Source organism: Mobula birostris, chromosome 5 (assembly GCF_030028105.1).
Source record: "Mobula birostris isolate sMobBir1 chromosome 5, sMobBir1.hap1, whole genome shotgun sequence".
Lineage (NCBI taxonomy): Eukaryota > Metazoa > Chordata > Chondrichthyes > Myliobatiformes > Myliobatidae > Mobula > Mobula birostris.
Genome location: NC_092374.1, coordinates 99,903,740 through 99,926,435, shown reverse-complemented (window position 1 = coordinate 99,926,435; position 22,696 = coordinate 99,903,740). Strand labels below are relative to the sequence as shown.

At 45.1% G+C, this 22,696-nt stretch overlaps 1 protein-coding gene across 1 annotated transcript in view; it reads right to left on the bottom strand.

Moving 5' to 3' along the window:
• dnah2 (dynein, axonemal, heavy chain 2) overlaps window positions 1-22,696 on the bottom strand; it is a 609,335-nt gene that overhangs the window by 142,818 nt on the left and 443,821 nt on the right. The window contains exons 63-69 of the mRNA XM_072258532.1: window positions 21,709-21,850; window positions 20,574-20,743; window positions 14,762-14,878; window positions 12,285-12,449; window positions 5,698-5,823; window positions 4,380-4,528; window positions 2,047-2,113 (exon numbers count right to left, since the gene is read on the bottom strand). Of these exons, the coding sequence (XP_072114633.1) occupies window positions 2,047-2,113; window positions 4,380-4,528; window positions 5,698-5,823; window positions 12,285-12,449; window positions 14,762-14,878; window positions 20,574-20,743; window positions 21,709-21,850 (936 nt within the window). The remainder of the gene's footprint in view (window positions 1-2,046; window positions 2,114-4,379; window positions 4,529-5,697; window positions 5,824-12,284; window positions 12,450-14,761; window positions 14,879-20,573; window positions 20,744-21,708; window positions 21,851-22,696) is intronic.

The following is a 22,696-nucleotide window of genomic DNA, read 5'->3' as shown; positions in this document are numbered from 1 at the left end:
ACAAGTAAAGCTAATCATTTTAAAGGGTATTTTCTTCTATTAGAGTGTTCTCAGAGCTGAGGTGTTCTGGAAAGATTGTGGGAGGTGGAGGTGCTTTCCTCTCAGAACAAAATCCTGAGAGACTGCACAGGTGAACATGGAAGGTGGAGCAGACAGCAATAATGTTACTAACAAGAGAAAATCTGCAGATGCTGGAAATCCAAGCAACACACAAAATGCTGGAAGAGCTCAGCAGGCCAGGCAGCATCTATGGAAAAGAGTACTGTCGACATTTCCATAGACCCTTCAGCAGGACTGGAGAGAAAAGATGAGGTGTCAGACTGTGAAGGTGGAGGGAGGGGAGGAAGAAACACAAGGTGATAGGTGAAACTGGGAGGGGGGTGAAGTAAAGAGCTGGGAAGTTGATTAGTGAAAGAGAAGGCGGAATCTAATAGGAGAGGACAGAAGGCCATGGAAGAAAGAAAAAGGGAGAGGAGCACCAGAGGGATGCAATGGGCAGGTAAGGAGATAAGGTGAGAGAGGGGAAGCAGGATGGGAAATTGAGGGGGGGGGCATTACTGAAAGTTTGATAAATCAATTTGCCAGAAAAAGCAGGATCTCCCAGTGGTCGCCCATTTTAATTCCACTTCCCATTCTCATTCCGACATGTCAGTCCACGGCCTCCCCTACTGTCACAATGAGGCCACACTCAGGTTGAAAGAACAGCACCTTATATCCCGTCTGGGTAGCCTCCAACCTGATGACACGAATATCGATTTCTCGAACTTCCGGTAATGCCCACCTAACTCCACCCCCTCTATTCCCCATTCCGCTTTCCCTCACTCACCTTATCTCCTTGCATCTCCACTGCCTCCTTCTTGTGTTCCTCCCCCTTTTTCTTTCTTCCATGGCCTTCTATTCTCTTCTTTTAGACTCCCCTTCTCCAGACCTGTATCTCTTTCACCATTCAATTTCCCAGCTCTTTACTTTACCACCACCCCCTCCGATTTCACTGATCACCTTGTGCCTCTCCCTCCCCCCTGACCCCCGCCACCTTCTAACTCAGACTCTTCATCTTTTTTCTCCAGTCCTGCTGAAGGGTCTCAGCCCAAAACATCGAGTGTACTCTCCTCCATAGATGTTGCCTGGCCTGCTGAGTTCCTCCAGCATTTTGTGAGCGATGATGTCAGTTCGGTGTTGGAGCTGCAGTCCCCAGTGCAGCCAGCAGATGGTGGTGTATCCCCTCCATAATATCCCTGCACTCAGCTCTGGAGTCTAATACAGAGCCGGGGGTCCTCCCATCCGGTTGTTTCAGTGAGTCCAGTAGTGAAATTCTCCTCCTCAAATCATCGAATGTATGAGGTAGTATACCTTGATCTCTGTCTACGCAATTGTCACTAACACTTTACAGCACTAGTGACAAGGGTTCAGTTCCACCGCTGTCTGTACGTTCTTCCGTAACCACGTGTGTTTCCTCCAGGTGCTTCATCTTCACATTCCAAAGATGTACAGGTTAGGGTGAGTAAATTGTGGCCCCATGTTACACTGACACCAGGGGCACGGTGACAACGGTTGGTTTCTACAGCACATCCGTGGACCGTGTTTGTTGTTGGAGCAAACAATGTATTTCACTGTATGTACGAATTCCTTATGGACAGCACAGGAATTGAACCCTGATCATACAGTAATAGCACTACACTACCACTGTGTTACCATGCCCCTTGTGATAATGGCATCTTTATTTAGTTTTATATAATTTTTTTTATTTAGAGATACAGCACAGAACAGGCCCTTCCAACCCAAAGAGGCACACTGCCCAGCATCCCACCGATTTAACCCGAACCTAATCACAGGACAATTTACAATGACCAATCAACCTATTAACCAGTACGTCTTTGGACTGTGGGAGGAAAGGCACGTGGTTCACGGGGAGAAGGTACAAACTCCTTACGGACGATGCCAGAATTGAACCCAAACTCTGGAACAGCCCGAGCTGCAGCAGCAGTCTCCATCCCACGAGCTCCTGGATTATTGCTGGTGCTGTGGGCCATTAGCTCAGCCTCATACCTTGGAATGTTCCATGTTCTTGATCCACTTTAGCGCTTGTCCCTGTGGGTCGACCATGAGGGGCCACCTGTGGAAAGCAGAGTTACCCACTCACTTCCTGTGCTTTTAGAATCAGAATCACGTTCATTATCACCGGCATTCGTTGTGGAATTTGTTGTTTTATGGCAGCAGTACATTGCAATACATCATAATAAAAAACTATAGATTACAATAAGAAATATATCTTAAAAATTAAATAATTAGTGTAAAAAGAGAGCAAAAAACTGGAGGTAGTGTACATAGGTTCATTGTCCATTCAGATAGCGAACAGGAAGAATCTGATCCTAAAACATTGAGTGTCTCTCTTCAGGCTCCTGTAACCTCCTCCTTGATGAGAAGGGGGCATCTCCTGTAGATGTAACTGTGTGTTATAATCACAACCTCATATGTGGCCACTCACTTCAATTCCAGTCCCCAGGATAGAACCTTAAGATACGGGGAAATTATTTCCCAGGCTACCATCAAATAGAAACACAGCAGAAATTAGTCACATAACAGTGTTTCCTCTACACTGTTCCATCAAACAACCTTTGGGCAGGGATATCACTGATTAGAAAGAGTAAAGACACACAAGAGTTATATCATGTTTGCTATAGGGGAAAGTTGAATAGGTTAGAACTTTATTCTGTGGAGCATTGGAGAATGAGGGGAGATTTGATAAAGCTTTTCAAAATTATGAGGGCTAAATGCAAGCAGACTTTTACCACTGAGGTTGGGTGGGATGACAACTAGACGTCGTGGGTTAAGGATGAAAAGAGTTAATGGGGAACCTGGAGGGAATTTCTTCACTCAGAGGCTGGTGCAAGAGAGGAATGAGCTGTCAGTGGAAGTGCTAGATGTGGGTTTAACTATAACATTTGTTAGTTTGGATAAGTACATGCATGGAAGGGGGATGGAGAGCTCTGATCCAGGTGTAGGTTGATTGGACTAGGCAGAATAACAGTTCAGCATGGACTAGATGGGCCAAAGGGCCTGTTTGTGTGCTGTAATGTTCTAAACTCTGATGGCAGGTGCTTGAATCTCTGTCTGTCTGTCTGCTCATTCCTCCCCACATAACCAAGGAAGGGACAGGCCAAGCTGGGACTCACTCTAGGACCTTTATCTTGGATTTTTACAAAGTTGCAGGGATGGAAAATGAGTCCTGCTGTGCAGTTGGAAGTGTTGGTGGAGGAGAAATGGTGAGGTTGTAATTCCAGAGGATCAGAGGACCCAAGACCTTCCCAGATGGGGATAATGGTGTACAGAGTCTGGGAATCTGTGAGAAACATGAAAGGCACAAAATGGTGAAGGGCATGACAGAAATCCCCAAAGACGTGGGCAGACTGGACAAGGAGAGATAGGTTAGGGTCAAATAATGAAGAGCATGAAATATAGAACAGTACAGGCCCTTCGGCCCATGATATTGTGCTGACCATTTAACCCTCCCCTCCTACATAGCCCTCCATTTTTCTATCATCCATGTGCCTATATAAGAGACTTAAATATCCCTAAAGTATCTGTCTCTACTATCACCCCTGGAAGAATGTTCCACACACACACCACTTTGCTCCCCCTATACTTTGTTCTAATCACCTTAAAATTATGTCCCCTCATGTAAGCCATTTCCGACCTGGGAAAACATCTCCGTCTATCCACTTGATCTATGCCTCTAATCATCTTGTACACCTCTGTCAAGTTACATCTCATCCTCCTTCACTCAAAAGAGAAAAACCTTAGTTTAATCAACCTTTCTTCATAAGACATGCTTTCTAATCCAGGCAGCATCCTGTAAATCTCCTCTGCATCCTCTCTAAAGCTTCCATAGCCTTTCTATAATAAGGTGACCAGAAATTAACTCAATACTCCAAGAGTATTACTCAGTGGATGCAGAAACAGTGGGCCCACCTGCACAGTCCTTTTCTCTAAGAGTTTAAGTAGGAGATAGAAGTGGACACGTCTGCTGTTCATGGCGTTATGGCTCAGGAATGTGGGTATGGAGAGATGTCCAAGACCTGTCATCAGGACTCTGCCGGCTGTGCCCGATCACAGCGGCATGACCTTTCCTCTGGGCTAGAAAGTGACAAGCTCCCTTTACAGTGCAGAGTCTACACCCTCCCATTAAATACTTTCAAGGTGAGACAGCATGAGTTAAGTCATGTTCTTCTGTGCTGTCCACTAAACTCTCTGAAGCTCTGAACAATATGTCATTAAACGGGCCCTTGAGCACACTGTTACTGCTTTGCTATGGTTCCAGATGAACACTTCGAGCTGGGCTGGTCCCAGTGCCCTGAATATTTCTCTCTGCTCCAATATACCTGTTGCCCCTGGTTACGATAACTCCATTCTCCGTGGAGAAGGCATCCGTTGGCAGTCCCTGAATGTTCCAGTCTCGCACGGTCGTTGGGTTCGAGAGAAAGTTTGCAAAGGCAAATTCGGGTGAGTATGGGACAGTGCGCACGTTCACCTGTGGACAAAGTCATTCAGAAAATGTGACTGTAACTCAACTCCCTCTCAGAAACGTAAGGATAACCCTGGGAATTATAGACCAGTGAGTTTTACCTTCAATGGTAGGCAAATTATTGGAGAGGAGCTTAGAGACAGGATTTAATGAGCACTTGGAGAAGGACAGTTAAATTAGGGATAGTCAGCTCGGCTTCGTGAAGTGCAGATCATACCTCATGAGCCTGACTGAATTCTTTGAGCATGTGACAAAGCATATTAATGAAGGTACAGCCATGGATGTGATGTATATGGATTTTAATAGGGTATTTGATAAGGTTCCCCATGGTGGGATCATTCAGAAAGTCGGGAGGAATGGGATCCAGGAAAACTTGGCTGTGTGGATTCCGAACTAATTTGCCCATAGGAGGCAGAGGATGATTGTACATGGAGCATATTCTGCTTGGAGGTCTGTGACTAGTGGTGTTCTGCTATTGTGGAACCTCTGCTGTTTGTGATTTTTATTAATGACTTGCAGGGGTTAGTAAGTTTGAAGATGACACGAAGGTTGTGGTGCTGTGGACTGTGTAGAAGGTTGTCGACAGGATGCACAGCTGGGCTGAGAAATGACAGATGATGTTCATTCCAGAAATTCAAGTGAGGCATGGATTAAGTGGATATCTGGAGACTCCCAAGGACAAAGATGGCTAATATGAGAGGACATAATTTTCAGGTGATTGCAGGAATGTATAGTAGGGATGGCAGAGGTAGTTTGTTTTTTTACACAGAGAGTCATGGGTGCCAGTGGTGGTGGTAGAGGCAGATACATTAGGAACACTTAACAGACTCTTAGATAGATACATGGATGATAGAAAACTGAAGGGCCATGTGTGTGTGTGTGTGGGGGGGGGGGAGCATTACATTGATCTCTATGATGGTGTGATGGAGAATAAAAACCTCACCTTGATTCTGGGTGAACTGTAAGCTACAAAGATGAGATCAGATGAAGATCAGATGAGCCTTTATCTCTCACATGTACATCTTTGGACTGTGGGAGGAAACCGGCGTAGGGAGGACACACACATGGTCACGGGCAGAAATTGAACGGTAATCAGTTATTGCTCATGCTGTAAAGTGTTACACTAGCCATGATGCCAGCTTTAATGGAGGAGGGAGTGGAGATCTGGCACTCACCTCCTTCATCCAGATGTCAGTGACGATCTCGTCGCGGTAGTTGGACAGGAACGGACCCATGTAGGAGAGGAAAGCTGAGGCCAGGAGACAGTCGCCAACCAGGTAGCCCATGTCTGAATCCAGGCCCTGACACAGAGCAGAGAAACAGCTTTAGGAGCCAAGCACAGAGGTGAAGCTGTTGATAAGGCAGTTCACAATCAGTGGAGATGCTGAGGTGTGAGGTTTGCTGTGTGGAGAGCTTCTCCTGACTGATATGTACAACGTTTCCAGGCCTCTTGCCAATTTCTATTTCCCTATTTTTTTTGGAGGAAATGAGATGATTATATTTCTCAACGCAAATCAGTCATTCAGCATTAGCAACTGGAAGAGATAGGAGAAAGATTAGTTTTCTTTGTCACATTTTCATCAAAACAGAGTGAAGTGCGTTGTTAATTTCCACAACCAACATAGACTGAGGATAGGCTGAAGGCAGCCTGCAAGTGTTGCTGTGCTTCAGGCACCAACATAGAACGTCATAATGCAACTAACCTTAACCAAATGCCTTTGGAATGTGGGAGGAAACTGGTGTGCCTGGAGGAAATCCATGCAGTCACAGGGAGAACCTTACAGACAAAGGTGGGAACTGACTGTCACTGTAACAGTGTTACACTAACCACTCTGCTACCATGAAAGGTTTAAATTCTATAGTAATGCAACATTTAGTTTTACATACTCAGGCTCCCTCTTTTTGCCCCTGTATACACGACTCAGAGGCTGAGCTGCTGATGATGTGCACGGACACCCACTGATGCTGGAATGCACAAGCAACACATCACACACCGGGCAGTTTCGTTCCCCTTGCGGTTTGGACCTTGGCTGCTGAGAGTGCAATCAGGTGGAGAAGGTTGCAAACTCCCAGTAACACTCATCTACAGTGGCCGGGTGGCATGCTGTTTGGAATTGGAGTTAAACTGGTTTGGCAGGGGCATGGGACCTCAAAAGAAAGTAGAGCAGTTGAGAGAAAGTGGATGTCGTGGCCAGTAAGAACATATAATAGACATATGTAATGGTAAACACAGGAGGTTCTGTGAAGCACACAGACAAAATGCTGGAGGAACTCAGCAGGTCAGGTGACACCTATGGAAAGGAATGAACAGGTGATATTTCAGGCTGAAACCCTTCTTCAGGTCTGGAAAGGAAGGGGGAAGAAGCCAGAATTAGAAGATGGCCTTACCCATCATTTGTCAGCTTGTACTCCTTCGGTTCCCACCGTCTTATTCTGGTTTCTTTTCCATTCCTGATGAAGGCTCCCGGCCTCTCCATAGATACTGTCTGACCTGCTGAGTCCCTCAGCGTTTTGTGCGTGTTGCAATAGACAAGGTTTGAAGTGGGTCTGTTTTAATGCTTGGAGTATTATGGGTAACAGATCAGTACATGGAACTATGATGTTGCAATCATAATGGAGACTTGGTTGAGAGGAGGACAGGAATGGATGCTTAATGTCCCAGGGTTTCTATGTTTTAGAAAAGATAGAGGAGGAGGTAAAAGTTGGGGGGTGTGGTTGCACTCTTAATCAGGGACAATATTCTGTACTTAGAATGGACATAATGGAAAGCTCATCCATTGAGTCTGTATCAGCAGAACTCAAAAATAGGAAGGTTGCAATCTTTGATGGGGTAATATTACAAACACTCCAACAGCCTCTAGGACACTGATGAACAGATAGGGATAGGCAGGCAGATTAAGCAAAACTGTATAAACAATAGGGTTGTTTTCATGGGAGACTTCATCTTCTATAATAGAAACTAGGATTTCTGACTTCAAGATGTTTAGATGGGACAGAATTTTTTAGATACATCCAGGAAGGTTTCTTAAATCAATATGTAGATAGTCCAACAAGAGGAGGGGCTGTAATGGACCTGATGTTTGGTAATGAGCCTGGTCAGGTGACTGAGGTTTCAGTGGGAGAACAGTCATTTCAACTACAAAGACCAGGATAAGTATGGAACTTGTGGGAGAATATTGAATTGAAACAGGGCAAATTTTGAGAATATTAGACAGGAACTGGGGAGAATTAATAGAGACCTAATCTCTGGATTGCTGCCTGTGTCACAGACCCATGAGAGTAAGAATAGAAGAATCAGGCAGGCAAATGTGTGGCTGAAGAGCTGATGCAGGAAGCAAAGGGTTCAGATTTATGAATGATTGGGATTTGCTCTGTAGAAGGTATGACCTGTTCAAAAGGGAAAAGGTTACACCTAAACTCAAGAGGGACCAATGTTTGGGGCAGGTTTGTTAGAGCTGTAGGGGAATACGTAAACTAGTTTGGCAGTGGGATGGGAGCCAGAGTGATAGATCTGAGGATGGGGAAGTTGGTGTAGAGGTAGATGCAATGTGTAGAGACTAGGAGGAAGGATAGGGCATAAATGTAGTCAGCTGGATGGATTGAAATGTACTTACTTTAATGTGTTAAGAATGTGGGTGATGAATTTAGAGCATAAGTCAGTACATGGAACTACAACATTGTGGCCATTACAGAGACTTGGCCGTCACAAGGGCAAGAATGGCTGTTGGATGTTCTGGGGTTTAGATGCTTCAAAAGTGAGTTAAAAGAGATGAACTTAGGACAGCTAGAAGGTGCCATGAAAAGGCTTTGGCTAGGAAGATTAAGGAAAAACTTAAGGCTTTCTACATGTACATAAAGAACAGGTGGATGACTAGAGTGAGGGTAGGGCCAATCAGGGATAATAGGGGAATCATGCCTGGAGTCAGAGGAGGTGGGGTGGTCTTAATGAATACTTTGCTTCAGTATTCACCAATGAGAGGCATCTTGAACAACGTAAAGCTCTGTGTAATTTCGGGCTGATATGCTGGAACATGTCGATGTTTAGAAAAGATGATGTTCTGGAACTTTTGAACAATGTTAGGATAAATAAGTCCCTGGGATTAGACCCCAGAGATATACTGCAGGTTACTACAGGATCTGCTCTTTGTGATTTTTATAAATGAGGAGGCTGAAGGTGAGTTAGTAAGATTGCAGACAGCACAAAGGTTGTAAAGTTGTGGAGAGTATTGTAGGTTACAGCAGAACACTGTGGCAGATGGAGTTCAACTTGTTAAAATGTGATGTAATTCACTTTGAAAGATGGGACTTCAGGGCAGAGTATTGGGTTATTGGCAGGATTCTTAGCAGTTCTTAGAGGAACAGAGGGATCCTCAGACCCAAGTCCATAGACCCCTCAAAGTTGCCATGCAAGTTGATAGGCTAGTTAAGAAGGCGTATGGTGTGTTGCCCTTTATTTGTCGGGGGGGGGTGGGACTGAGTTCAAGATGAGATAATGTTGCAGGTCTATAAAACTTTGCTTAGACCACGCTTGGGATATTGTATTTAGTTCTGGTCACCTCATTATAGGAAGGATGTGGACACTTTCGAGAGGGTGCGAAGGTGATTTACCAGGATGCTGCTTGGATTATAAGGAAAGGTTGGGTGAGATTGTTTCTTTTTGCAGTGAAGGAGGATGAGGTGTGACAACGATTTATAAAATGATAAGAGGCATAGATTGAGTGGACAGCCAGAGACTTTTCCTGGAATAAGTCAGGGATAGTTTTTATTTTACACAGAGAGTTGTGGGTGTGTGGAACAGGCTGTGGGGGGTGGTGTTAGAAGCAAAGACATTAGGGACATTTAAGATACTCATAAAATGAAACATCAACCATAAAAACCAGGAGGGCTATGTGGGAGGGAAGGGTCAGATTGATCTTAGAGTAGGTTAAAGGATCAGGACAATATTGTGGGCTAAATGGCCTGTGCTGTGCTGTACTGTTCTATGTCCTATCTTAATTATAGCTGGGAGCTTAACGTCCAAAGAAAAATATTGTATCAAGAGGATAGGCAGTTAGGCAGAGGGGGTGGTGTGGATTTGTCGGTAAAAAATGAAATGAAATCATTAGAAAGAGGAGGCATAGCATTGGAAGGTGTTGGATCTTTATGGGGAGAGCTAAGGAAATGCACGGATAAAAAGACCCTGAGGGGAGTTGTATACAGACCCCCAAACAGTAAAAAGAATGTGGTCTACAACTTATAATGGGAGGTAGAGAACGCATCCCAAAATGGCAATGTTACGATAGTCATGAGGGATTTCAATATGCAGGTAGATTGGGAAAATCAGATTGGTGCTGTATCCCAAGAGAGGGAATTTCTAGAGTGCCTACAAGATGGCTTTTCAGAGCAGCTCCTGGTTGAGCCCACTAGGGGATCAGCTATTCTGGATTGGGTATTGTGCAATGAACAGAAATTGATGACAGAGTTTACAGTAAAGGAACCCTTAGGGGCTGGTGATCATAATCTGATAGCATTCACCCTGCAATTTGAGAAGGAGAAGACAAAGACAGATGTATCAGTATTACAGTGGAGTAAAGGGAACTAGAGGCATGAGAGAGGAGCTGGCTACAATTGATTGGAAAAGAACACTGGTAGGGATGATGGCAGAGCAGCAGTGGCTGGAATTCTGGAATTTGGAAGGTGCAGGATATGTACAAAAAGTATTCACCCCTCTTGAAAGTTTAAATGTTTTATTGTTTTCCAGCACTAAAACACAATGGATTTAATTTGGCTATTTTTCACACTGACTAACAGAAAAAAACACTTCATGTCAAAGTGAAAACAGACCGCTACAAAGTAATCTAAATTAATTACAAATATAAAACACAAAATAATTGATGCACAAGTGTTCACACCCCCTTTAATATAGCATGCCAAATCATCCCTGGTGCAGCCAGCTGGTTTTAGAAGTCACATAATTAGTTAAATGGAGATCTGTTTTTGGGGACCTGTGTGCAGTCAAGGTGCTTCAATGAGGGATAGATACTCTATTGATCCCGGAGGAAATTACATTGTCGCAGGTAGCATCACAAGTGCATAGGTATAAATATAGAAGACAATCACTTCCCTGGCTATAAGTTGGCTCATTATACAGCCTAATGGCCAAGGGTAAGAATGACCTCATATAGCGCTCTTTGGAGCAGTGCAGAAATGGTGGTAGTAAATCGAATGTAAGCAATTAATTGTAGTAAAGACACACCTGTACCTGGAAGGTCCAACTGCTGGTGAGTCAGTTCCCTGGCAAAAACTTCACCATGAAGACAGAAGAACACTCCAAGCAACTCTATGAACAGGTTACTGAGAAGTACAAGTCAGGAGATGGATACAAGAAAATTGCCAAGTCACTGAATATCCCTTGGAGTACAGCCAAGTCAATCATCAAGAAATGGAAAGAATATGGTGCAGCTGTAAATCTGCCTAAAGCAGGCCATCCTCAAAAACTGAATGATCGTGCAAGCAGGGTATGAGTGAGGGAAGCCACCAAGAGACCTATAACAATTCTTGAGGAGTTACAAGCTTCAGGGCTGAGATGGGAGAGACTATGCATACAACAACTGTTGCCCCGGTGCTTCACCAGTCACAGCTTTATGGGAGAGTGGCAAAGAGAAAGCCACTGTTGAAAAAAAAACTCACATGAAATCTCGGCCAGAGTTTGCCAGAAGGCATATGGGAGACCCTGAAGTCAGCTTGAAGAAGGCTCTCTGGTCTGATGAAACCAATATTGAGCATTTTGACCATCAGACTAATGCTATGTTTGGCGTAAGCTAAACATCACACATCATCAAAAACATACCATCCCCTACGTGAAGCATGGCGGTGGCTGTGGGAATGCTTCACTGCAGCAGGTCCCGGAAGGCTTGTGAAGGTAGAGGTGAAAATGAATGCAGCAAAATGCAGGGAAACCCTAGAGGAAAACCTGATGCAGTCTACAAGAGAACTGTAACTTGGGAGAAAATTTGTTTTCCAGCAAGACAATGACCCCCACGCATAAATCCAAAGCTAAACTGGAATAGCTTAAAAACAACAAAATTAATGTCCTAAAGTGACCAAGTAAGAGTCTAGACCCCAATCCAATTGAGAATTTGTGGCTGACTTGAAAAGGGCTGTTCACTCACAATCCTCAACCTGATGACATGAACATCGATTTCTCAAACTTCCAGTAATGCCCCACTTCACCATTCCCCATCCCCTTTTACACCTCTCACCTTATCTCCTTGTCTACCATCTCCTCCCTCTGGTGCTTCTCCCCCGTTCTTTCTTCCTCTTCTATCAGACTCCCCCTTCTCCAGCCCTGTATCTCCTTCACCAATCAACTTCCCAACTCTTTACTTCATCCCTCCCCCTTCAGGTTTCACCTATCACATTACGTTTCTCTTTGCCCTTCCCCCATCTTTTAAATTTACTCCTTATCTTTTTACTCCAGTCCTGCTAAAGGGTCTCGGCCCGAAACATTGACTGTACTTTTTTCCATAGATGCTGCCTGGCCTGCTGAGTTCCTCCAGCATTTTGTGTATGATGACGTATTTCACTGTATGTTTTGATGGGTGTGGGTGTGAGTGCATGTGTGGATATGAATGTGACTCTGAATGTACTCAGTGACTGAATCTCCACTGCTCTCTCTTTGGGAGAACTTCAGATTCAGTGTCTTCTGGGTGGAAAAGAATCTTCTCTCTCCTTTTGAGAGGGCAAGCCACAGATGGTGACCCCTGGTTCACGGTCTCCTCACCTTCACAGTTTCCTCCCAGCGTACTTTCTCTGCAGCAAGCCCCAACAGCAGCTTGGCGGCCCGGTCCAGTTTGATTTCCATCTCCTCTGACCTTTTGCGCAGTTCCTCTTTCTGAGCCAGTTTCTCATCATACTGCTTCTTCAACATTTCCAACTTCTCGGCAACCTGCAAAAAAGGAGGAGAAATACTCACTAAAAACAACCACCTCTCTCTTGCAACACACATCAAAGTTGCTGGTGAACGCAGCAGGCCAGGCAGCATCTCTAGGAAGAGGTACAGTCGACGTTTCGGGCCGAGACCCTTCGTCAGGACTAACTGAAGGAAGAGCTAGTAAGAGATTTGAAAATGGGAGGGGGAGATCCAAAATGATAGGAGAAGACAGGAGGGGGAGGGATGGAGCCAAGAGCTGGACAGGTGATTGGCAAAAGGGATATGAGAGGATCATGGGACAGGAGGTCCGGGGAGAAGAAAACGGGGGAGGGGGGGAACCCCAGAGGATGGGCAAGGGATATAGTGAGAGGGACAGAGGGAGAAAAAGGAGAGAGAGAGATAAAGAATGTGTGTATATAAATAAATAACGGATGGGGTACAAGGGGGAGGTGAGGCATTAGCAGAAGTTTGAGAAGTCAGTGTTCATGCCATCAGGTTGGAGGCTACCCAGACGGAATATAAGGCGTTGTTCCTCCAACCTGAGTGTGGCTTCATCTTTACGGTAGAGGAGGCCGTGGATAGACGTGTCAAAATGGGAATGGGAACAAAACCTCTCTCATGTCTCCTTCCTGGTAGTGCTGCTAGGTACTCGCACCCTTCACTTCAACTCTCCCATTATTGTCACTGGAGCATTTCTTCTTGCCCTACTTGAGACTGTGCAGCTGTTCTGTGCTTCTATCTGCATTTGCTCTGTGTGCTCTTTATTCAATGAACTTCATGCAGGCAAAGGAATTTCACTGCACTCTGCTGCATGTGACGATAAACTCATCTACCATCGAACCAGAAACAGGCCTTATTGCTATTGCTCTCCATGTCACCGCCCACCCACAGGAGGAGTTGCAGTTTTTTTTATGATTAGTTTTATTTATCACACATCCATTGAAACATACAGTGACATGCATCGATTGTGTTAACAAGTAACTGAGGGTGTGCTGGGGGCAGCCCACAAGGGTCGCCAGGCTTCCATCACCAACACAGCATGGCCACAACTCACTAACCCCAACCCACACACCTTTAGAATGTGGGAGGAAACCCACACAGACACAGGGAGAATGTAAAAACTTACAGACTGCAGTCGGAGCCAACCTCCAATTCTGATTGTTGGCTCTATAAAGCATTACCTAAACCTCTACCGTGCTGCCCTGCAGTTCACCTTGAAGCTCTCTCATTTCCTGTGGCCTATAAAGGGAAGGAGATATTGTGGTGGACACAAAGGAATAAAGCTTTGGCTGGTTTGGGCTGCCTGTCACCGATGCAGTTAACACAGAACAGTAGCATATTAGAAAAAAGCAGCATGTATTTTTAACTTGGTCTGTCATTGTAATTAGACACAGTGAGCTGTTTTGATCAGGAGCACAATATCTGAAAGAGCAGTGGGAGCAGATTCAATAGGAACTTTCAAGAGGGAATCAAATAAGACCAAGGATCGAAGCCCAAATGTCGATCAGAAGTCTGGAGGTCTGCAGACGCCCCGGTCTGTGCGTTCTCTGGAGAAGTTAGACTCCAACATCTGCGAATCCACGAGTCTGCTCGAGGCCAAACACACCTTGTCCAAAGGACTGTGTATACAAGTGGGTGGGAAGAACCGGGCTTGTTTTGCTGTTGTTGCTTTGTGTTCTGTGAGCATTGTGGGCATGCCATCTTGGCACTGGAACATGTGGCGACACTAGCAGGCTGTTCCCAGCACATATTATTTTATTAAAAGATACAACACAGAACAGATCCTTCCAGCCCCGTGAGCCGCACTGCCCGGCAACCCACCCACTTAACCCCAGCCTAATCCCAGAACAATTTACGGAGATACTATCTGGTACATCTTTGAAAAATGGGAGGAATTCACAGGGATATGGGGAGAAAGTACAAACTCCTTACAGATAGTGCTGGATTTGAACTCTGAACTCTGCCACCCCAAGCTGTAATAGTGTCGCACTAACTACTGAGCTACTGTGGCACCCCAAACCTTGTGTTGATTGTTAAAGCAAACAACACATTTCACTGTATGTTTTGACGGATATGTGATAAATAAACTTGAATCTTGTGCACAAAAAACAACAAAAGTAGTGCTGTCCTGATGAACTGTCCATTTCCCTCTATAGATGCTACCTGACCTGCTGAGTTCCTCCAGCTCCTTTGTGTGTTGCATTGCAAAAGAGTGATTGGCTGTGTGTGACAGCTGGTGAAGAAGGTGGATGTGCTGAAAGGAGTTTTTGCCTGATTCTCGTTGGTTGTAACAGAGAATTAACAAAGCAGAACACAAACGCACACACCTCCTTTAACTTTGCCTGTGCCTCAGCGAGAGATGCCTGCTTCTCTGCCAGTTGCGCCAAGGCAGCATTCAGCCGGAGACGCTTGGGTTCAACCACACGGTACAGTCTGCCATACAGCTATGGCGAAAGAGATAGAGACCATGTTACACAGAGGGATCTCCACACAACTGAACCATGCATGAGAACACACAAAATTAATACTTCCCAGTGTTGGTTCACTCGTTCTCAGAGTGCAGAAGTGTCGCGTGTGGAAGCTTAGCTTCGGAATCTGAAAGCCGCACCGCTGAGGCCTCCGGCTAACATTCACACATTTATAAATCATTCTTACATTTATAATCAATGTTTTCAATTCTGTTCTGTTATACTCCTTAAAACCAATAGGACCGTTGCCATTCATGTGGCCCTCTCGGGTGGTACACTACTACAATAATTCCTCACCCAATCCGACTCCTCCCTCTCCAGTGGCAGAAGAACCTTCCCCAGTAAGCTTCAGTGCATTCCTCAACATCTACTCTCACAGCCTGGACTGCGCAAGTCGGCAGCATTCCTCCATAGTCATTCATGAACCAATGACAATGCTTTGTGAATGTTACCATTCCTGCCTCCTTCATTTCTTCTAACAGCTTATTCCAGGTACCAACTCCTCTATGTAAAAAATGCACTCCAAATCTCCTTAAAACACCTCCCTATCACCTTAAGCCTGTACTCTCTAGCTTAGACTCACACAGCATGGGAAACAGACACTGACTATTGACCTGAGGTTTCCTTCACATAATTTCATATCCATGTTACCTGTCAATTGCCTTCACTCCAGGGAAAACAGACCTAATATATCCAACCTCTCCTGAGAACCCAAACACTCTACTCCTGTTAATATCCATGCAAGTCCCTTCTGCACTCTCTGGCTTAATCCTATAGTGTGGTGACACACAGGTTCCAGAAAATCACAATACAGATAGTAACGGTCAAGGCAAATTTACTATTAAAGTGTGTATATATATATATATATATATATATATATATATATATATATATATAAAATCATATCCTACCTTGAGATTCACTTTCTTGCAAGCATTTACAGGAAAATAAAGTAATACAATATAATCAATTAAAAACTATACATAACTGCAACAGGGGGAAGCTGGAGAGGAAACTACAGCAGAACAATACAAAGGATGTGTGGAGTGGTATGAAAACGATCTTCAGGGTACAGAAAGACCAGAGAGCAGGTGATTGAAGGGGACCAGGATGGGATCAACAAGTTAAACTGTTTTTTCAAGCAACACACATCAAAGTTGCTGGTGAACGCAGCAGGCCAGGCAGCATCTGTAGGAAGAGGTGCAGTTGACGTTTCAGGCCGAGACCCTTCGTCAGGACTAACTGTTTTTTCAACAGGTTTGATGAGGAGGCTACTGTTTACCCTCTACAACCCATCCACCCCCAACTCCTCCCCTCTCATCCCTCGCCCTCTGTCTCTCTCCAAGGACACTGGAGACCCAACAACCACAGACACATGGGCTGTCACTGAGAAGAGAGCTCAGCAGACCTCACCTGTTCGACCGGACAGCATCAGCGCTAAGGGTACTCAAGATATGTGCTATTCAGCTGGGTGCAGTCTTTCAATCCATCTTTAATCTGAGCCTGAGCCTGAGCCTGACCCTGGAGAGGGTCCCTGTGCTGTGGAAAACATACTGCCTAGTTCCAATATCCAAGAAGACATGTCCCACCACGACCAGTGACTACAGTGGCATTGACTTCACATGTTATGAAGTCATTAGAAAGACTGGCCTGACACACCTTCCGACCATCGTAAATCCAGCACAGAACCCCTGCAGTTTGCTTACCAACAACATATTGGAGTTGAGGATGCCATTACCTTCCTGCTTCAACAGGCTTACACACATCTCGATGAGACAGACAGCACTGTGAGAATCATGTTCTTTACTAGGGAGTAAGCTCATGGAGATGCAGGTGGATGCTTCACTAGTGTCCTGGATTACAGACTACCGGTCCAGACGGCCACAGTATGTGAGATTGCAGAGCTGTGCATCAGATACTGTGGTTAGCAGCACAGGTGCATGACTGTTCTATACCCCTTCCTGTTCACTGTCTACACCTCGGACTTCAGATACAGCTCAGAGTCCTGCCACCTGCAGAGGTTTTCAGACGATTCAGCAGTCATGGGCTGTATCAGCCGGGGTGTAGAGGCTGAGTACAGAAGCGTGGTGGACAACTTTGCTGAGTGGTGTGGGCTGAATCACCTGCATCATTAAGACAAAGGAGTTGGTGGTGGACTTCAGGAAAGTGAAAACACTTCGCATTCCCATCTCCACCAAGGGAACGGATGTGGAAGTCATCCGGGACTAGAAATACCTGGGAACTCACCTAAACAATAAGCTGGACTGGACTAAAAATACAGGGGCTCTGTACAAGAAGGGACAGAGCTGACTGTACTTCCTGAGGAGGCTCCAGTCATTCAACGTCTGCAGTACTATGCTGCAGATGTTCTACAACTCACTGGTGGCCAGCATTCCATTCTACGCTATAGTCTGCTGGGGCAGTGGGATGAGAGCTAATTCTGGTTCTGTTCTGGGGGTGGAACTGAATTCCCTGGTGGTTGCGTCTGAGAGGAAAATGCTGTAGAAGCTACAAAGCATTATGGACAATCCCTCTCACCACCTCCATGATGTACTGGACAAACGGAGGAGCACCTTTAGTAACAGGCTGATTCCACTGAGGTGCACCACTGAACGCCACAGGAGATCCTTTCTCCCTGTTGCTGTAAGACTCTACAACTCCTCCTCCTTAAGTATAGAAGTACATGGTTTTGTTGCACGTCTGTATTTTGCACTATTACTTTTTACTGAACATTTTGTATTTTAAGGTATATATTTCTGACTGAGCAATCTTGCAATAATAATTTCCTTCAGGATAAATAAAATTTTATCTTATAAACAAAGACTGACACATTGTTCAAATTAACAAATCAATAATACTGAGAACGCAAGTTGTAGAGTCCTTGAAATTGAGTCTGTAGGTTGAGGAATCTGTTTAGAGTTGAGGTGAGTGAAGTTATTCACGTGGTTAGGAGCTGATGGTTGAAGCATAATAGCTGTTCCTGAACCTGGTGGTGTGGGAACCTCCTCACTTCAACACTAACCAAAGTTTATGACAACATGAAGTCTTAAACTCAAAGGCAAGCATGTGATATGTTTTTCTCATTGTCTTGTCTATACAGCCCAATCCATCGCAGGCAAAGCCCTCCCCACCATTAAGTACATTTACAAGGAGCACTGTCTCAAGAAAGCAGTGTCCATCATCAAGGCCCCCACCATCCAGTCTATGATCTCTTCTTGCTCCTATCATCCAGTAGATGAGGTACAGGAGCCTTGGGTCCCACACTACCCTTCATCCGTCAGGCTCCAAACCACGTGAATAATTTCACTCACTTCAACTCTAAACAGATTTCACCACCTCCAGATTCAATTTCAAGGACTCTACAATGCATGCTATCAGTATTTCCTTATTCATTTGCACAATGTTCCCATTTTTGTTTATGCACAGTTTTTCATAAATTCTATTATATTTCATTATTTTCCTGTAAATGCCTGTAAGAAAATGAATCTCAAGGTAGAATATGATAATACATATAATTTGGGTGGAGGAATGGAGATACATCTCTACCAAAGGAGGTGTAAGGTGCTGCTTCCTTTTGCTAGCCTTGGGCAAGGTGCAGCACCTATTTCGCACCCGCCCCCCCCCCCAATCAGGGTCACATGAATCCATGCAAGCAAGCAGAGGTGGTGGATGAGTGTATGAGCAGCCAGTGCGGATCACAAGTCCTGGTTATGAGACCACTGACACCAGGCAGACAATCTCTGAAGAGTATTGATAATGGCGATAATGGCTGGGGTCACCCATCTTGTAAAAACACTGCCAGAAGAAGGCAATGGCAAACCACTTCTGTAGAAAAATTTGCCAAGAACAGGCTGTTCTGTCTTTGCAGTGGATGGTGAAGCCCTTAGCCTGCAGCGCTGCTCCAAAATGGCGGGAGTTAGTGAGCCATGTTTCAGTGAAGCAAAGTACACAACAGTTCCTGATGTCCCACTGATACTGTAATTTTGCCCTGACGTCTTTAATTTTATTTTTAGAGACTGTACATTCATCAGTAGGATAGCAGGGAGTGGAGAAGGGCTCTAAGGACTCTGTGTGAGTAGGGGGGATCTAATGGCTCTGTGTGAGTGGGAGGGGCTCTAAGGACTCTGTGTGAGTGGGGGGAGGGGGCTAAGGACTCTGTGTTTCAATCTTATTTGCATTCCAGCACACTGTCCCCATTTCCTTTTTCTCAAAGGGAAACTACACTCATGGCTGCAGTCCAGTGTCTGCAGATTTTGAGGATCAATAGGATTTTTAAATCATGTTGCTTACTGAATACTCATGGCTGTGACTGTGGATTTCAACTGTAGTAGCGGAAAATGGGAATATTTGATGATTCCTTCTGGAACTGCATCTAAATCTGATCTGCTGATCTAAATCCTGTTGTAACCTTGGACAACTTTCTTCACTGCTCACTATAGGACTAATTATGGTGTCATCTGCAGTCCAATCAGCTTAGAACCACATGTAAGCTAATATATAGGCTGAATGGCCTAATTCTGTTTCTCAGTCATATGGTCTTATATCATAAGGTAATACAGGAGCCTGAAGACACACACTCAATGTTTTAGTACCAGCTTCTTCCCCTGCACCATCAGATTTCTGAACAGACAATGAACCTATGAACGCTACTTCACTATTTTTGCTCTTTGTTGCTGTTCAGTTGTTAAGTCGAGACTGACTCTTTGTGACCTCATGGACCATAGAGTCCATAGGATTTTCATGGCAAGATATGGAAGTAGATTGCTGGGCACTACACCACCAGCTGGCCCAACTCCATTTTTGCTCTACTTACTTAATTTTTTTTTTAAAAATGCAGTCCTGTGCAAAGGTCTTAGGCACATATATATAGCTAAAGTGCCCAAGACTTTTGCAAAGTACTATATTTCTCAACGTGGACTGGAGTACTAGTTTGTAAATCCAAATGGTGAGGCTGGAGCACCATGGGAGGGGTGTGGGACAAGTGGCAGAGAAGGGGAAGGTTGCCAGGGCCAGGGGTGGGGGTGACCCAGCCTTGACACACTAGGTGAGGCCATTTGATTCCAAACAATTGGTTCCCAACTCCGATTCCCTTCTTCCTGCCCCCTTCCCACTCTCAGTCCACAATATCAGAATCAGGTTGATCATCACTCACATGTCGTGAAATGTGTTTTTCTAAATAAATTACATAAAATTACTACAGTACTGTGTAAAAAATCTTAGGCACCCTCGCTATATGTACTGTACGTGCCTCAGACTTCTGCACAGCAACGTAAAGTTTCAAAGGTACATTTTAATGTCAGAGAAATGTATACAATATATGTTGTGAAATGCTTTTTCTTATTGTAATTCTTTATGTAGTAATTTCTTATGAATTGCCTTGTACTGCTGCCACAAAGCCATACACTTCATGACACGTCAGTGAGAATACACCTGATTCCAATCATTTCATGTTTGAAAAAAAATTTAATTTATCCTTCTGAAATAATTGTTTATTAGTAATGTTGTTAAAATAGAGAGAGAGATGAGGTGGGAAAGAACAGCAGGGAGATAAAATGAGAAACCAAGCTTCCCAAAGGCCAGGATGCCAGGATGAAAGGTCGAGGGAAGGGAGTGAAATCGGAGTAAACAGTGAGGAGAAACAGGAAGTACGGGGTGGTCGATGAAAACTTACCTCCATGGCGAGAACCCACATGCAGAGGGACTTGGCTGCCACAGACACCCGTCCCACAATTTCTGGCTGGAAGTCGGGCTGTGCACAGTATGTCCCAATCTTTTTCAACACTTTATCTGAAATATTGTCTTTATCAAAGTTTATCAGCTGTTTGATGAAGTTTGGCTCACCTACAAAGCAAGAGTTCCTGATCAAAAATCAAACCTTTTTGTCATGTCCAATACCTGAACATTTTCAGTAATCAGCAAAGTCCAAAGTTCATCTGTCCCATCAAAATGTAGTGACCATCCATCACCACCCAAACCCGGAGACCACTGGTCCTTGCACGCCCCAACCTGTGACCACCGGTTCGCACACCGACACCTCATGACAAGCCCCGGTGACTGGTCCATGTGACCTGACACTGAGACCGGTCTGCATGCTCAGTTCCTGTGACTGATCCCTGCACCGATATTCAATTACTGATCACCATGCCTTGACCAACGACCGACTGGTTTCCGCATCTGGAGGCAGTGACCAGTCCCTGAAACCTCATGACCTGTCCCCACACTCCAATCTGGCTAATGATCCCGGCAACCTGACTCAACGACCAGTCCCTGAAACCTCATGACCCGTCCCCACACTCCAATCTGGCTAATGATCCCGGCAACCTGACTCAACAACCAGTCCCTGAAACCTCATGACCCGTCCCCACACTCCAATCTGGCTAATGATCCCGGCAACCTGACTCAACGAGCAGTCCCTGAAACCTCATGACCCGTCCCCACACTCCAATCTGGCTAATGATCCCGGCAACCTGACTCAACGAGCAGTCCCTGAAACCTCATGACCCGTCCCCACACTCCAATCTGGCTAATGATCCCAGCAACCTGACTCAACGAGCAGTCCCTGAAACCTCATGACCCGTCCCCACACTCCAATCTGGCTAATGATCCCGGCAACCTGACTCAATGAGCAGTCCCTGTGCCGACACATTGTGATTGCTTTCGGCACCCCGATCCAATGAGCACTGGGCCATTTCCACATGATCGGGAATCCTGAGGTCACCTTCTCTCTCTGTCTGCTGCAGTAAGTAATGTGGAAACCACACGACATCACCTCACAGCGATCCCGTCGCCATTCTCTGGCCTTTTACCCAGCTCCTTCTTTGCCTCAGCCCAAGTGGGCTCCGAGCCTCGGAGGATCATGACAGCCTGCATCACTGTCTCGACCAGGACGGGTGGACGTCCATACGATTTGATCTCTGTCATGTCCTTCTTATTCAATGACTCCAGAGCCTGGAATTGAGAGAGAGAGAGAGAGAGAGAGAGAGAGAGAGAGAGAGAGAGATCAACACCAGTGGCATGGTACAAGGAATACAGAGAGAGATGGAGATGGAGACGGAGACGGAAACAGGATTCTCAGCAGTGCAGAGGTACAAAGGGATCTTGGGGATCCATGGCCATAGATCCCTCAAAGATGCCATGCAAGTTGATTGGGTTGTTAAGGTGGTGTATGGTGTGCTGGTTTTTATTAGTTGGCGGGTGGTGTTCCAGAGCTGTGAGGTAATATTGCAACTCTACACAACCCTGGTTAGATCACACATGGAATATCGTGTTCAGTTTGGTCGTCTCATTACAGGAAGGACGTGGAAGCTTTAGAGAGCACAAAGGAGATTTACCAAGATGCTCCCCTGATTAGAGATCCTGTCTTATGAGGGAGCTTGGAATCTTCTATCTGCAGTGAAGGAGGATGAGAGGTGACTTGATAGAGGTGTACCGGATGTTTAGAGGCGTACATAGGGTGAAGAGCCAGAGACCTTTTCCCTATGGCAATAATGGCTAATAGTTTAAATGTATGACCACTTGGACATAATTTTAAGGTGATGGAAGAAAATATAGAGGAGATGTCAGAGGTAAATATTTTACACAGAGCCTGGTGGGCGGGTGGAACGTGCAGCCAGGAGTGGTGGCAGAGACAGATATATTAGGGACACTTAAGAAACTCTTAGATAGGCACATGAATGATAGAAAAATGGAGGGCTATGGAGATGGAAAGGTTAGGTTAAAAGATTGATACAAAATTGTGAGCCGAAACTAGTGTACTGTGCTGTAGTGTTGCACAGTCTTAACCCTTAAAGATAA